Raw genomic sequence first — 17,170 nt, 5'->3', positions numbered from 1 at the left:
TAGAGGATGACAATGGGCTTATCATTCCTTTTTTCACATTTAGTTTTTGATACATACAAACATACAAATTGTACATATGAATGGGGTGTCATTTGATCTTTTGATGCATGTATATGTTGTAAAATATTTAAATCAGATTAAACATATTAACTCAAACATTTATTTTATTTTATGATGAATACTTTCAAAATCATTTTTTCTAGCTTTTTGAAAGATACAATACATTATCATTACCAACTGTCACCCTGCTATATGACAGCACAACAGAACTTCTTGCTCCTATCTAACTGTAACTTAGCGCCAACTGACCAACATTTCTCCATGCCTTCTCCCAAGATCTTGTCTTCTTACTGACATCAAATCATTGGTTTCTCTGGGTGGCAACCTAGGGCCATAGGATTGGTCATGAACACAGCTGTTAGGCTCAAAGTGGGGCCACCAGTGTGCACCAACCTGCATATGCACAAGCATGTAAGTTTCCAGCAGCCCTCCAATTAACAGCATGGTATCAGAAATGTGGATTCCCAAGCCCATCTCAGACCTACTCTGTAATTAAAATTTGTACTTTAATAAGAACCCCAGTTCCTGTGTGCCTTGTAACCAAGTCCTGGAGGGCATGGAGTGAGTGACCTTTGACCTCTTGCCAATGGAGCCCAACATGGAGTGTTGGTATGTACTATTTCTAAAAACTACTCAGAGTCACTTGGAATAAAAAAAGCAACAAGTTCATAACCAACAGGAAAGTTAGAGGTTAGAATTCACATGTTAAAAAAAAATCTAGAGGGACATTAGCCACAGGTGTCTCAGGATATGGAGTTATTGAGAAGTCTCATCTTCTTTAGTATTGTTCAATCATGTTTGGATTTGTTGATCTGTTTTACTAATTGGCACACATTATTTTTATAATTAGGAAAAATAAAACTTTAAAAATACTGTTCCCAAGTATAAATGTGTTAATGAGTAACATGAACAGCCAATTACTCAGTGGTAATTTCTAACCAAATTCTTTTCTCCTGTCTGCCAAGACCTCTCTGGGCCCTTGGACTCTTGCATACCCCTGCCTTTGTTTACCCTGGAGGCTTCCATGACTTCTGAAGAAACGAATACCTTCTTTACATAAAGTGAGCACTGAAATAGTAATGTCCACCAATTTTGTCCCCTCTGGATTGTCTATTCCCCACCTGGCACGGAAGGCCCCATGGATACTGGTAAGACCTTACTGGGGTATCAGGGAGCTTATCTGAAGACTCTGTACTCCAAAGGGCAAAGTGACTCCACATGTTTCCCTAGGAAGGGGAATTACAGCTCTTGTTCTTAGGCTGATAACGAAAGTGAGCAAGGGCAGTCCGTCCTAAGGTATGGGGAATACCAGAGTGGCCACGGGAAATGAGCTAGTCTGGCAAAAGACAAGCAGAACCATCTTTGAATAAAATTTAACAAAACTGTATTGGGGCATGCATTAGAAATCACCCCTCTCAACACACCCTCTAGAAAACATGGATGTTTGGGTAGGAAAAACTTCTGGAGCACTTGCCACTCTACTTCGGGGATTCCAGAGTCAGGGGAGGAGGGTGAAGGGACGTCTCTTCTTTAAGTAGAGCCTGCACCCTCTGCTCTGCTCCGAGCCCAGGCCACATGCTGAATCATTTCCCAAACAACCTTCCAATCTTTTTTTATGTTCTACTTCCTAATGAGAAATTAATTTAAAGGCATCTAGAGTTATGAATTATAACTTCTAGAGTTATGAAATTGGTGTAGGTGGGGTCAACGTTAAGCCAGACACTTTCCAATCTGGAGTGGGAACTGAGACGGGGCAGTCAACCTGCTCTCTTCTTGACCACACCCTGGCTCTGATGCTTTCTGGTGCTGACCTTGGGCACACTTTTCTATGCCTCATTTTCCTCATCTGTAAAGGAGGGACAATGGTAAGAGTACCCACCTTAAAGGACTGCTGTAAGGACTAAATGATAGAAAAAGGCTTGGAACAGTGCCTGATATGTGGTAAACATATGGTCATTTTCATCATCTGCAAAGGGTTGGATGTGGTTTGTGCCTCAAGGATTTATGCACTAGAAGCTTTATCCCCATTGTGGTGTTGCTAAAGTGCTGGTACTTTTAAGAGATGAGCTTAGTAGAAGGTAATCAGATCTGCTCTCAGAGGGGATTAATTCTGGGTTTGAGGAGTGAGTTAGTTCTCCTAAGAGCAAGCTGTTATAAAGTGGGGCCTCCCCACATGCTTGGACCCTCTGTGCATACCCAGTTTCCTTTCTGATTTCTCTGCCATATTGTGAGAATGCTGGTGTCATGCAATCGATCCTCCAGAACTGTGAACTGAATAAATTTGTTTTCTTTATAAAGTATCCAAGCCAGAGCAGTGTTGCATGCCTGTAAGCTCAGTGACTTGGGAGGCTGAGGAAGGATGACTGCACAATTTTGAGGCCAGCCTTAGCAACTTAGCAAGGCCCTAAGCAACTTGGTTATACACTGTCTGTAAAATAAAATAAAATAAAATAAAATAAAATGCTCAGTGGCTAAATGCCCCTGGGTTTAGTTCCTGGTATGTAAGTAAGTAAGTAAATAAGTAAATAAATAAATTACACAGTCTAATACACTACCACTATTATTATTCCATGGGTCTCAATCTGTGTCACCTCTGAATGTTTTCAAATCCACACTGGCTGCAAAGACATTCAAATCCAGGTTAAGCTGACAGAAGACCAGCTCAGACTCAAATGCAGTTATTGGCTCACTCAACTTCGTCTGAACCACTGGGACCCACTACCTGATACAGTCTGTATCACCAGCAGACACAGAACTGAAGCTCTGTGACCTTGAACATGAACTCCATGCATATCACCCCACATACACAGTGAATAGCTTGTTCCCACCCTTCTAGATTTTTGTGGACATCTTCGAACAATGAGGGCTTTCTTTGTCAGCTGACATCTACATTTGCCTGTGCCAAGTTGTGAGGAAGCAGTGAACCCCACCCACTAGCCCAGGCAGGAGTGGTTCTTTCTCGCTGCCACTCCCTGCCTCTCCTCCTGACACCTGTGCAGAACTGGCTGCTGGGTACAGGTCACTGCAACGGAGGGCTCCCAGCAAAGCCTCCAAGACCTGGCTCTGAGGGCTGGGTTTGTGGTGGAAAATCACCAGGTGTTGGAAAACTGTGATTCAATGCAAAATTGGAGAAAGAGAAGGAAAAAAAAAAGGGAGTTGAAGATAATATGTAGGAGATCCCACTGGAAGGACAGAGAGTATTAAGGAAGGAAGGGGGTATGGACAAAAGGAAGGAAGAAAGGGGAAGATGGAGTGGAGGAGTGGGAGGGAAGGAGATGGGGCAGGAAAGAGGAGTGACTAGTTTTCTTCATGCATTTCTATACTTCTTGCTGTATTACACTAGGTTTACTGTATTTATAATTTAAAAGGAAGGGTAAGTGACTAAATGAGACATAGATAATGCATAGATAATGACTGGGTTCATTTTCCTGGAGCAAGAAAGAGTCCACGTTTTCCCCTGGGCTTCCACCCTTGCTCACTCACACTGCCCAGTTGCCCACTACAGATACGGCAAGGTGTCCATACTTTATGAGCATCTATATTATTCTCAAGACAGTGACAACCTGAAGTGTGGTACACTTTACAGATGGGAGTGAAAATTTCCTTCATCAGGCACCAGACGCTGAGCTAATAGCATGACTGTGCTGTCTGGCTCGGCTTCACCAGGATGGCCCATGAGACTGATGTCACCATCCCACCCTGCATGACCAGACTACATAATTCATCTGTGGTCACGTAACTGGCTGTGAGTAGAGGGGTACCCAGCATTCCAAGGCAAGCCACCTGACATCTCTCTGCACTCTGCAGACCCCTTCCTGGTCCCTACCTGTGCCTGGACTCTGAATATCCTTGGATGAGAACACCTGCCTATATCCACAGGGCCAGCTTTCAACAAGCAGCAGAATGGATGGGTTAACTCACAGCACTATAGAGATGAAACATGACTTTTCTTTCCTGCTTCTTGCCAATGCACTGCACTAACATTCCTTTGTTTTATTTTTTTGAGGGACAGGGATCTAACTCAGGGCTTCACACTCACTGGGCAAGTGCTCTACTGTGAGCTAAACTATGCCCTTTATTCCTTTGTTTTAGGTAAGCTTCAAGCCTGGTATTTAATAAGTATTTGGTGAATTACTGACTGAATACAACACAATCACATACTAATAAGAATAACTGAAGGCACCGGCAAAGGATTAAACACTTGAACAGGGAGAGGTGTGCTTAGAATAAGACCCTTAATAGGTAAAACCCCAAACAAGAACCCCAAAACTGTAAAGGATTCCTGTGTCATTGAATACTCAACAACACATTATAGATTTTAGTATAAAAGAGTTTCAAACATTTTCTTAATGCTGTGCATGGTGTATCCCTCTAAAAGAAGATAGCTTTCTATGAGTCAGGTTAAAATTCTGATATACTGTTGTCAGAAGTACTAAATTTGGTCTGTGTTTATATAAAATTTTCATTTGCAAACATACGTAGCAATTTTAAGAACATAGCCTAAACTCTGTTCTCAAACCTAAAGATGACCCCCATGAAAGCAGTTAATAGTAGCTCACTAAATAACTCTCTAAAGATATTTGCTCGGTTAATGTATCCCACCAGGCACCCAGCCTGGCTACCACAAAGTACTCACTGCTTTTTCAGAACTACTGAGCTTACTAATTTAGGAACTCCAGTACTATTTTTAACATGTTCTAGTAGTAATTAGCAGCTGTCAGCTCCTTGTGCTCAATTCTTTTTGAGACTGATTAGGGGTACTAGAGTCCTACAGCAGGGTAGAAAGGGAAATAAACATTATTCAGAGAAATCATAAAGATTACACCATCAGCCTGAACCTGAACTCACAAATTTAAGTAGCAGCCAGAAAACAGGAGCAGTTTTTTTTTTTTTTCCTTTTTTGTCTTCCTAGGGATTGAACCCAGGGCCTTCTGCATACAAGGCAAACATTCTACCAACTGAGCTATATCCCCAGCCCTGAAAACAGGAGCAATTTTGATTCTGCTTATCTTCCGGCTTATTGGGGGAAGGAGAACTGGCCTCATATGATCAGATTTGGCGCTTCCAACCCAAAACAGGTGTAGACTTGTCTGATTTTCCTAGGTTCATCCATCCTGTTAAGTGTACCTCATCTCAGTGCTAAGGAACCAGTGTTTTCACTTACCCAAACTCAAATGTCACAGAGCAGAAGGCCCAGTCCCCTCCCTAGAAGCCCACCATCTGCTTGGTTCTGTGGATGAGTCAAAAATAGTCAATAGTTGATTGAAAATCAATAAAAATACTGAATAATCAGCAAAGAAATGTGTGGGAGGTCAACTCCAGCAAAATTGGCACTCATGTTTCCCAGATGATTTTTAAAAAAAACATGCTTCTGAAATTTATTATCCATAGCTCGAAAATGAAAGTGACAAAGGATTTATTTAAATAAGCTACATTGCTGCTAAATGTGCCTGTTGCTCACTATATTTTGATAATAATATTCCAGGAAGGGTAGAGTTAAGAGGAGGATCCAAGGTCAAGTTGGCATCTACACAGACCCACACCACTCAGGGAGGCTTGGCCAAGGAGTCAGGACATGGGTGCAAATGATGGCTACTTCTAGGACAGGTGTGTGTAGGCAGTTTACACCTTGCCTGCCACTCATATTATGAGGAGTCTAAAAATGATCTTTTAAAAAGTGAACTTATTTTTGATGGAAACAATACAATGGTCTACCAACAAATGAATGGAAAACAAAATGTGGTCTCTCTACACAATGGACTATTATTCAGTCTTTAAAAAGAGGGAAATTCTGACACTTGCTATCATGTGTGTGGATTCAGGACATTACCCTCAGTGAAATATGCCAGTCATAGGACAACTACAGCTTGATTCACACTGCTAAGGACTGGGGAGGGGAAACAGGAAATTTGTGTTTAAGGGGGTGCAGAGTTTCAACTTGGGAAGAGGAGAAAGTTCTGGAAATGGAGAGTCATGATGGTTACACAACTAACCGAGTGAATGTAGCTAATGCCACTGACTTGTTCACTTAAAAATTGTTAAGATGGCAGATTTTCTCAATAATTAAAAAGATAACTCACCTTTGAAGTTGCCGATGTACAGGCCAGGCAAGATCTAGGAGAGAGACACAGGAAGTGAGTGTCGTAGACCCCAAGAAGACAGTGTTGTGCAGAGGTGGAGCCCTCACCTGAGCTGTGAGACCCAGTACAGCCTGGTATGTCACCTGCCACACCCACTTCCTAGAAACTCTCCTGACAGAGGGCATAGGGGACCCCCCACTCTCAGCTCCAGCCTCCAGACTGTTAGCTGTCAGCTCCTTGTGCTCAATTCTTTTTGAGGCTGATTAGGGGTACTAGAGTCCTAGTAGACCAGGACTACTAGGGTAGAAAGGGAAATAAACATTATTCAGAGAAATCATAAAGACTGCACCAACCATCTGAATATGAACTCACAAATTCAAACAGCAGTCTTTTTTCTTTCTTTTTTGTGTTCCTAGGAATTGAACCCTAGTAGCCCACAGCCAGTAGGAAACCTGCTCAAAGGACCTGGTGATGGCTGCACATGTGTGTCCATCAACTCACTAAGCTTAAGACCCAAACTGTATGCTGTCCTCCCTCAAGGGCTGAGGCATTCTGAGAGTCCCCTCCCCCAACCCTCCTGCCTACCTTTTCCTCTACTGCACTTTTCTGAAGGCCCTGACAAACCCTATACTCTGCTGCCCAAAGCCTTTGCACATGTTGTGCCTACTGCCAGGCAGCTGTGAACTCACCCTGGTGAGGCCTGTCCTGAACCCCAAGACTGGGGGTGACACTGCATCAATGCCCACAGTGCTCTGTGTCCCCCACTCAGTGATGCTGTGGCAGGGCATGCCAAGGTCCATCCCTCTGCTGCACTGGAAAGCCCCTTGAGTACCAAACATACCCTGTCACTGACTGCTGCAGCCTTGGCTCCTGGACCATGTGATTATCATTCAATAAAGAATTGATAACTGCACGAATATACTCAATATACTTAGGCTGATAAGGATACACATTTGCTCAAAATTCTTATCTTGCTAGTCCTTTGCTTGGACACTGCTCTGGAATCTAAACAATGCTGCTATGATTTGAAGGTATGTGAAGTTCACTGGTTTTGCAGATGCCCAGATACTTAAGACACACCCTCCTGTCAGCACCCACTCACTGCCAGCTCAGGCCTCTCATGGTCTCTATTTTCATCCACTCCCACTGAGAAGCCAAAAGCAGCCTGTGGTCATGTTCCTCACATGCGCTGACTTCATCAGGCATCTTCCTGACTATTGGCTGCCTTGCTACAAACCCATGACATGGATCAAATCACTGCAGGGGGTCTCCTGTGGTACCTGGCAGATCCACAGGGTTAGCTTCTGTGTAGACTGAGGGGTCAGAGGGCCAACCAGCCAAACTGAAACACTTTGGGGAATGAAAAGAGACACTGTGATTACTGTGGGACAAAAGGCAGAACCCAGAAGAGACCTGGGCAGGCGGCAGAAGGATTGCTCTGGATGACTCAATACCCAGGGACACAAAATTAGCCTGAAGAGTGTCCCATGGATCCTCAAGGTCAGTCATGTGCCTGATGGAGGTCACAGCAGGAGGCAGGCCAGGTTAGCTCTGTAGCTAAGAACTATGAAACAATAGAAGACACCAGTTCCATTGCTAAGGAGCTCAACATTTGACAGGTTTTTCTTGAAACACAGTCTTTAGGATTCTCCTGGGAGGAAGGGTGGGGTAGGTTTTTCATCATGCCTGCTTTAAAACATAAGAACAATGCAAGTTCATCTTGGAGACTGACCAAGCTGATGTTCTCTGGCAGCTCTTGGAGGCTGAGAGCTCTTCCATGTGTGAACTCTGATTCCCCGGGGCCTCTCCTATCTTTATTAGGATGTGATATTAGATATTAAAGGCCATCACATGGCTCTTTTGGCTAATGGTGAGAAGAACTCCCTCTGACCAAACTTTAGTCAGGCTCCTTTGAGCCCTTTTCTCCACTAGACCTTGTCCTTGGCCCATGGAGTCCGGGGGGGGGGGGGCAAAAAATTCTGAAAATAAGCCAGTCTAAGGAGAATCCCCTGACCCATGACCTTCACCAAGCTCCTTTTCCTCCGTTCTTAATATCTAATCAGGTTTCTTTTAGAAATTTTCCATCCACTTCCTTGCCCTGCTCCTCAGATTTAAATTCCCACTTGTCCTATATTATTGGGAGTTGAGTTCAGTCTCTCCTCTTGTTGCAATAGTCCTGAATAAAGTCCTCCCTGCCATTTTTAATAAGGGTCAGAATAATTTTTCTTTCTAGATGTGATTGCAAATGGCTCCATCTTCATGCAATTGACAGTTATAAGCATGTTTGCAGGCCCGATGTCACAAAATGCTATCACAATAGCCAGAGGGTCAAGTGTTTTATTAGTTCCTGTTATGACACTGGGATACAAGTCTGACTAAAAGATACACAGTCCTGTCCTCAAGGAGCTTATCACACTGGAAAGGTAGAGGTGACCTGATCATTTGGGGGTCACAGAAGACTTTCAGGAGGCATAACATTCAGGGGATCTGCTTTCCAAGAGAAACAGGCCAGGAGAGAAGGAGGGTCTGGTAGGGGAGCAGTGGAATAGCCTGAAGGAGGAAGTCTATTCTCTATGGGAGGAAATGGCTGGATAGCAGGGAGGGCTGGTCCTGTGCTGTTGACACTGTGGTGATTGGACATTTTCAGGGTTGTAGCTTAAGTGCTATGAAATGAAACACCACTAAGATGTTTAAAATGCATGGAACTGTTAGAAGATCTTAAGTGTTTTTACTTAATATATCTTGGAAATGTCATGCAAAAAAATGAAAGGTAAAATCATGTGTATAGTACATGCTTTTACTAACATGCTCACCTCTATGCAGGGGATCCTGGGGGTCAGAAGTCTGGGAAGGCAATTTTTGCATTTTTGTTTAAAATTTCCCATAAGGTTTAGATGCTCTAATCATGTGCATGCCTTACTTCAGTTCACCCTTTGTTTTTTAGGTAGGCAAGAGGGATTTCTGGGGAAAAGATAATGGCACACTTTTGCTTTCCTTTTTTTTTTTTTTACTCCCACTACCTTCTCTACTAAACATAACTAATATATTTTATATTATTTTTAAAAATAAAGAAGCAATGAGATTAGATTGTCTCTGCACTCTAATGTTCTAGAGCCAACACTTTATAACTCCTAAATCCAACTATGGGAACTCAGCTCTAGTCCTCATCTTCAACTTCTGCTGGACTCTCCCAAACAGCTTATTATTTTCCCATTACCATTATCAATTTCTCCTGTCCCTTGATTGTACCACCTTCTTCCAGTCATCTTGAATGGAAAGCCTCCCCAACCATCATGGACCCTCTGTCTTGCTTCTCCATTTGCTTCCAGTAGGTGAAGAAGATACTCACTTCCCTCTCTTCTGAGCCCAAATCCAGAACTCTATTTATACATGGGCTACAGCAGTGGCCACTGAACTCATTCTCTGTCACACAGAATTAATTTTTGAAAGTCAAATTCTTACTGGGTTTTTTTCCAGGTGAAAATGTTCAGTAACAACCCCTCTGCTAAGAAAACAATGGGCAAACATTTCAAATAAAAATTCAACATGGTTTTCATAGTATGTTATAGTCACTTCAAAACACCTGGGATAAACCACCTAAAAGGAGGGAAGATTTATTTTGGCTCATGGTTTCAGAGGTTTCAGTCCATGGTCACTTGGCTCCATTGCTTTGAGCCTGTGATGGCACAGTCTCATGGTGGGAAGCAACTGGTAGAGGAGGACTGTTTATATCATGGCAGCATGGAGGGAAATGGGTTACGATCCCAAGATTCCCTTCCAAGACACACCTGACTTCCCTCCACTAGAGCCATCCTTCTAAAGGTTCCACCCCGCCCCAACAGCTCCACACATGGCAACCATGCCTAGCATGTAGGCATTTAAGATCTGAGCCATAAAACACAGGGTGGTTCCAAACCACCTCTGAAACTCCCCTTCTTTGCAATCTACAACCAAGCCAGGTAATCCTCATTTTCCCAAAACCCTTGTCCTATCTTGCTCTATCATCTTTTTTTTTTTCTCTCAGTATTTTCCCTAAACAGAGAAGAGGTCCTTTGTGTTTAGGGTCCCTCATCCCTTGAGTATGCTCAAAAAATCACAAAGCCTATAAAGTACATTTACTTTCTTTTATTGGTTTCTCAGGCTCTGAAGCCCTTTCCTGTTTGGTGAACCCTCCTCCCCACATTCCCACAGCAAGCTTGGTGGGAAGCAAAGCCTCTTACTACAGAGGCTGCAAGTACCAGACACCTGCTCATATGAGACTTTGCAGCTCTGGCATGGACACAAGACCCGAGTGCGAACCATAAAAGGCCTGTTGCAAACCATAAATCTGGGGACAACTTGAGCATCTTCTTTGGCAGCAAAAGGTATGTGCTGTTGGCACACTCAGCACCTTGTGGCTACAGCATGGGCATTTTGGGCAGCCCCCAAAATGCTCTCATCTAACCACTTACAGGATCTTTCGAGGAAGGGCAGCCCCTATGTCTGCTTTTCCTGACTTCTTGGCCATCTGCCCTGTTCTACCTAAGGCAGCTGCATCTGGAACCTGTTGCATATAACCAGGTCCTTGATGTGGACTTTTAATCCAGAAAAATGGCACAAATGCAGAAAGGCAAGCCAAAACCTTGAGGCAAATCACAGGCACAGCACAGTCATTCCCGTCCTACCTTGGCTAACAAATGTACAACTGCCCTGCAAGGAATAACTCAAATGGCACTCGAGGATGCTGAATATCACAAGGATAGGAGATTCCACCCTCCTCCGGACTTCACTCAAGTCTTGTTTAGCATTTACTTCTTCTTCTTTTTTTTTTTTATTTCTCCTATCTCTGGTTGTATACAAAGTATATTTATACCAACTTGTGTCTTCATACATGTACTTTGGATAATGATGTCTATCACATTCCACCATCCTTGCTAACCCCAGCCCCCTCCCTTCCCCTCCCACCCCTCTGCCCTATCTACAGTTCATCTATTCCTCCCACGTTCCCCTTCCCTACCCCACTATGAATCAGCCTCCTTATATCAAAGAAAACATTTGGCATTTGGTTTTTTGAGATGGGCTAACTTCACTTAGCATCATCTTCTCTAACTCCATCCATTTACTGCAAATGCCATGATTTTATTCACTTTTATTGCTGAGTAATATTCCATTGTGTATATGTGTCACATTTTTTGAATCCATTCATTTATTGAATGGCATCTAGGTTGGTTCCACAGTTTAGATATTGTGAATTGTGCTGATATAAACATTGATGTGGCTATGTCCCTGTGTTATGCTGTTTTTAAGTCCTTTGGATATAGACCGAGGAGAGGGATAGCTGGGTCAAATGGTGGTTCATTTCCAGATTCCCAAGGAATCTCCATACTGCTTTCCATATTGGCTGCACCAATTTGCAGTCCCACCAGCCGTGTATGAGTGTACCTTTCCTCCTACATCCTCGCCAACACTTATTGTTTAATTAGTCTTCATAATAGCTGCTGTTCTGACTGGAGTGAGATAAAATCTTAGAGTAGTTTTGATTTGCATTTCTCTAATTGCTAGCGATGATGAACATTTACTATAGACCAATGGTACAGAATAGAGGATACAGAGACTAACCCACAAAATTACAATTATCTTATATTAGACAAAGGCGCCAAAAACATGCATTGGAGAAAAGATAGCCTCTTCAACAAATGGTGATGGGAAAACTGTATACCATATGCAACAAAATGAAATTAAACCCCTATCTCTCACCATGCACACAACTCAACTCAAAGAGGATCAAGGACCTAGGAATACAACCAGAGACCCTGCGTCTAATAGAAGAAAAAGTAGGCCCTCATCTCCATCATGTGGGATTAGGCCCCAACTTCCTTAATAAGACTCCTGTGGCGCAAGAATTAAAATCAAGAATCAATAAATGGGATGGACTTAAACTAAAAAGTTTCTTCTAAGCAAAATAAACAGTCTGTGAGGTGCATACAGAGCCTACATCTTGGAAGCAAATCTTTACCCTTTACACATCAGATAGAGCACTAATCTCTAGGATATATAAAGAACTTAAAAAGCTAAGCACCAAAAAAACAAAAAAAACCAAACAACAACAACAACAAAAAACCCACAAATAACCTAATCAATAAATGAGCCAAGGACCTGAACAGACACTTCTCAGAAGATGATATACAATCAATCAACAAATATATGAAAAAATGTTCATCATTGCTAGCACTTACTTCTTTTCCTCAACAAATTATTTGTTGCTCTTTTAATGGAGCACCTTTGCTCAACTTCTCAACAATGCCCCTCTGAATTACTCTAACAACCTCCCTAGTGATCTGCTTACTACTGGACCTGTCCTTCCAGAGGATTTCTCAAATAATCTCCTTGGTACAAAGCTGGTTGTGTGACTTCAGCTTAAATCCTCTTATGGCCTTGGGTAGCTTTCAGTATGACATATAAATTCTACACTTTGGCAGCACTGAGACCTTTCAGGATTAAGCACAAATATGTCTTTAGCCTCAGGCCCAACTCTAGTGCCTTCTCCAATCTCACCCATATCTGAAGAGGTGACCATGGTACAATAGCTAATGTGGCCACAGAGAGACACAGGTTGGGGACTCCAATTACTGGTATCCAGTTTTATGGGAAACAGCCCAATTTATGAAAAATAAAAAAATTTTAAAAATAACTTAGTGTGTTGAACAAAAATAAATCCACATCTGTGAGCTGGCTATGGCCCATGATCATCTAGCCTACGATCGGCTGCAGGCATCATACATGTAAACAGAGTACTCATTCAGTTATCACTGAAGGACTGGTTCCAGGATATCCCAAGAATGACAAAACTGGGTCCCTTATATGAAATGGCATAGTATTTGCATATAACCTTTGCATATTCTTCTATATACTTTATATCATCTCTATAGATTACTTAAAATACCTAACACAATGTAAATGCTATGTAAGTAGTTGTTATGCTGTATTGTTTAGGAAATAGTGCTAAGAAAGAAAGAAAAAAAAAAAAACAAAAAAACTCTGCACATGTATAGTATAAAAGAAACCTTCACAGGCCTAACCACATAGTACAAGAATGAGAGATGAGGAGTACAAAGCTCAAATGAAAGTGTGTAACACAGCAACAGGCTACAGCACCCCATGCTTAAGCATTGTTTCACCTGTAAGAATTCAGTGTGTACTCATCATACTGTAAATTCAAGTTTTGCTTTTTTGGAACTTTCTGGAATTTGTTTTTCAAATTTTTTCAATCTGTGGTTAGTTCAATATGTGGATATAGAACCCACAGGAAATGAGGGTTGACTGTATTTTTTTAAAAATGTGATTGGTTCTCTGCTGGATAGGTACTCAAATAAATGCTTCTTTAATGAACAACAAAAAAAAATATCAAGAGGGTAGGATGAGATGAAGCGAGGAAAAGAAGGAACATAAAACATGATGACTGATAAAGCCTGATGTGAGCTTAGTCAGAGAGAACAAATGTTGTCTGTCTCTGCCTTGGTTGGGTTTCTAGGTAGGAAACAGTGACCAGCAACATCAGTAGCACTGGGGATGGTATGGGAATAAGCAGGGACCCAAAGGAGTGCTGAAGCAGAGTATCAGCAGACAGAAAGTCTGGAAAGAAGAAGCAACTAACTAAAAATAATCTAAAATTGGTGTTTTACATGCATTTAAAATAATTTCAAGTAATACAAAGAGAGAACAGAGTTGAGTCAGTCAACTTTTAATTCTTTTTTTTTTTTTTTCAGATCACAAGAGCGACCTAGAATTTCAAGGGCTAAAAAGAGAAAGTGAATTGTTCATCCCTCTGTATGCAGCCAGATTTTGGTTCTCCTCCATACAGAATTACAAAACAAGATCAGGGAAGGCTGGCTGCCAGCAAACTAAATAAAAAGTCCGTCAACAGTTAAACTTCTACATCAGTCGGTTTCATAATTTAAGCTTGAAACTCAAAAAAATCTGAGCCTTCCCTTTCCTGATGTTATTATTGCTGGTAATCTGAGTATAGAGAGTAAGAAAATGAAATAAATGAAAGAATTTTTGATCAGAAGGATGGCTTATAGAGGTGACTGGGAAGGAATGGAATGCTCATTTGGGACAATAATACTAACCCATCAATGCACAGAGAATCTGAATGCAAGCTGGAAGTGAGAAAAAACAGAGCAAGAGTGAAATCATTATTCTTCCAAATGCCTCCAAAAGGTCACCACCTCTCAGCAACATTATAGTGGGGACCATGACTTAACATGACTTTTGGTAAGGACAAATCATATTTAAACCATTGCAGGGTACATGTCTTATTCTCTGATGGGTCTCCCAAAACTTGCCCTAGCATATGTCACACTAAGAAGTGAATTAACACACCAGAGAGGAACAGGCTGTCTTGCATTCTACTGGTTCAAAAAGATTCCTGTTTTCGGTTGCAAGGCTATTTGGGCACAGGTAATGAAAGAAAGATCCTCCTGTGGAAACACTGTGAGATCACAGTGAAGACTCCCAGTGGTGGTGGAAGGCTAATCTTGATCAAGAACCTTCTCACCCACACATTACACTGCATGAACATGGGTCATACAGAAACACAAAAATCCAAATCCTGAGCCACAAAAAAATACTTACGTCCAAAAGAATACTGCTTCTAAGGCAGGAAATATTTTGAGTTTATTTTTAAACATTTCTCTTAGTTTTCCAGGATGCTATGGAATTTAAGAACACCACCCAAACAGATGTAAGAGATAAATTCCTGGTCAAACAGCCAGCAAAAGGATATGAGAGCAGGTTGGGAGTGGAATCTTAATTCTTCCTAGGTCAGAAAGGACTTTCTGGGTTTCAAAGCCAAGGATGATGGGGGAAAACTTTGGTGGATTCCCTGAAGGGTTAAAATGTCACAGAGACTTTCTTAATGCCATTTGGCATGGGTCTAACCAGTATGCTTTTATAAGGGAAAGAATCCGAGAATACCCTTGTGTGCCCTTACAGCATTGCTTCAAATATCAGTTCTGTCATTGTGAAATAAAAATATAACATTAAAAGGGGAAAAGAGAAAGCATTCAGCGGGTGGTGTAGAGGAGAGAGGACAGAGATCACCATTGTGGAGTCTTTGGTCCATCAGTTCTGAGCTGTGGCTGTGTGTTCAGCTCCTATAAAGGGGCTCCTCTGTAAGCTGCCTAGAACTCGAGCAATAGAGTCTTAACGTCTTTCATATTTATTTTCCACTACAGGATCTTGCATGTACCTTGACAATAGCAGGTATTCACAATTTGATGAATAGATGAATGGACAGATGAATGAATTATGAAGGCAGCCAAGTCACTTGCTTCCAGATGGAAACAGCAGCACTAAGTTACACAGAGACACTAGACATTCTATCCGCCGCCCCACCTCCCTACAAAAACAATGCTCCTCAAACTTTAAAGCTCTAGTCTACCTATTAATGATCATCCAGTTCTAGATCACACAGACCTCTGGAGATTCTGAGACAGAGAACACTAGAGTACTGGTTCTCGACTTTGGACAAGTTTGTACCCAAGGGATATCTGTCAATGTCTGGAGACATTTTTTTGTTGTGGGGGGAGGATGTGACTGTCATCTATCAGGACATAGTCTGGGATGCTGCTAGGCTTCCTATAATGTACAGGATATTCCCCACAACAAATAATTATGCAGCCCAAAATGTCAACAGTGCAGTTGTTGAGGAATCCTTCTCTATGCCATTCCCTTTGAATTATGATCCTTTCTTAACTATACTCCCTTTCTAAAGTGGAAAGAGCCATTCTAAAACAGGTGTTCATCATATCCAAGGCCTGATGCCACCACCGTGACCATTGATAGGAAAAATCCAAGAAATAATAGGGCATATTTTTCACTTTACAATTTGTAAAAATGCCATCTAATAAATTTTCATTTGCTTCTCTCAAGAACCTACATAGAAATTAGGAAAGGTAACATTACATTCCTTTTAGAGCAAATAAGGAGTCTGGATTAAGCTAACCACAAAGGTCTTTCAGGTGTAAACATCTATGAATTCAGGAGGGAAAAGAAAATGAAGCTCAGAAATGTTAAGTGACTTGTTCAAGATCACATGAATCAGCAGAGTGGCAGAGATATCTCAGATCAGACTTTCTGATAGCTCTGCCCTTCTAAGTGAGCTTTCAAGGAAAACTTATGCACTAATTGCAAACTGGCCTCCCATCACCAAAAGCAAGCTTTCCATGAAATACCAGGACAAAAGGGGAAAAAAAGAACAGAAGAAAGATCAGTGGATAGACAAAGGGGATGGAGGAAAGGGAGGAGGAATGAGGGATGGGATAGGGAAAGACAGTGAAATGAATCTGACGTAACTTTCCTATGTACATGTACGAATACACCACAGTGAATCTCACCATCATGTATGTCCACAAGATACTAATTTAAAAAAAGAGTTTAACAGCAGAAAGATCAGTAGAATAGAGAAAAGGAACAGGCGGTGGGAAGAAGGGAGGTAAAGCACAGGGGAGTGAATTAGAACAAAGTATATCCCATACCTTTATTTTATTTGTTAGTTTGTCGATGGACCTTTATTTTATTTATTTGTATGCGGTGCTGAGAAACAAACTCAGTGTCTCACACATGCTAGGCAAGTGCTCTACCAATGAGCAACAACCCCAGTCCCCATGCTTTTATGTCAAAATTAATCCTATTGTCAACGTGTAACTAAAAAGAGCCAATAAAAAAAAAAAAACCAAAACACCAGGACAACTTCCATTCCCACCAGGTAGGAAATTTTCAGAGAACACAACACAGGGGGGAAGGAAGAAGCCACCAGACCAGGCAGCTCAATGTGTGATGAGCTGAACTAACCCTGGCAGTCAGTGGAGGACAAGCTATAGAGCCACAGGATTCTCACATTCTGCCCTAGGAAAAGGCTTCCACCCACTTTTATTCATTATTAAGGCTGATTGAGACAAAGGTATGCACATAAGAAGCATCAGGCTTCTCTGATGTAATGCTCATCTACAGAGGCCAGTTTTTAGCTTTGCTTTGTTTTTAATTGTGTA

General features: G+C 41.7%; 1 protein-coding gene and 1 long non-coding RNA gene across 9 annotated transcripts in view; one reads left to right on the top strand and one right to left on the bottom strand.

The window, feature by feature from the left end:
- The window catches only part of Dusp22 (dual specificity phosphatase 22), an 86,697-nt gene that overhangs the window by 43,157 nt on the left and 26,370 nt on the right, over positions 1–17,170 (bottom strand). For 3 of the 8 annotated variants that reach the window (XM_046453446.2, XM_046453439.2, XM_046453443.2), the window contains exon 2: positions 6,141–6,174. The exons of 2 other annotated variants lie outside the window; for them this stretch is intronic. Coding sequence is in view for 3 of the 6 variants with exons in the window: in XM_046453439.2 (XP_046309395.1) it covers positions 6,141–6,174 (34 nt within the window). In the remaining 3 variants the exon portion in view is untranslated. Of the gene's footprint in view, positions 1–5,224; positions 5,291–6,140; positions 6,175–6,829; positions 7,209–17,170 lie in introns of those variants that run through there. 3 more of the 8 variants (XM_058582335.1, XM_058582334.1, XM_058582337.1) reach the window with 2 other exon arrangements.
- Positions 7,421–14,159, top strand: LOC131424501 (uncharacterized). Its single transcript, XR_009227613.1, has 3 exons — positions 7,421–7,640; positions 10,281–10,504; positions 13,886–14,159. It is a non-coding gene; the product is annotated as an uncharacterized LOC131424501 (long non-coding RNA).

Source organism: Marmota monax, unplaced genomic scaffold (assembly GCF_021218885.2).
Source record: "Marmota monax isolate L192 unplaced genomic scaffold, Marmota_monax_Labrador192_F-V1.1 WCK01_AAM20220418_F8-fsc00029, whole genome shotgun sequence".
Taxonomy (NCBI): Eukaryota; Metazoa; Chordata; class Mammalia; order Rodentia; family Sciuridae; genus Marmota; species Marmota monax.
The sequence above is the reverse complement of the archived record's forward strand: the minus strand, read 5'-3'. Positions and strand labels throughout refer to the sequence as shown.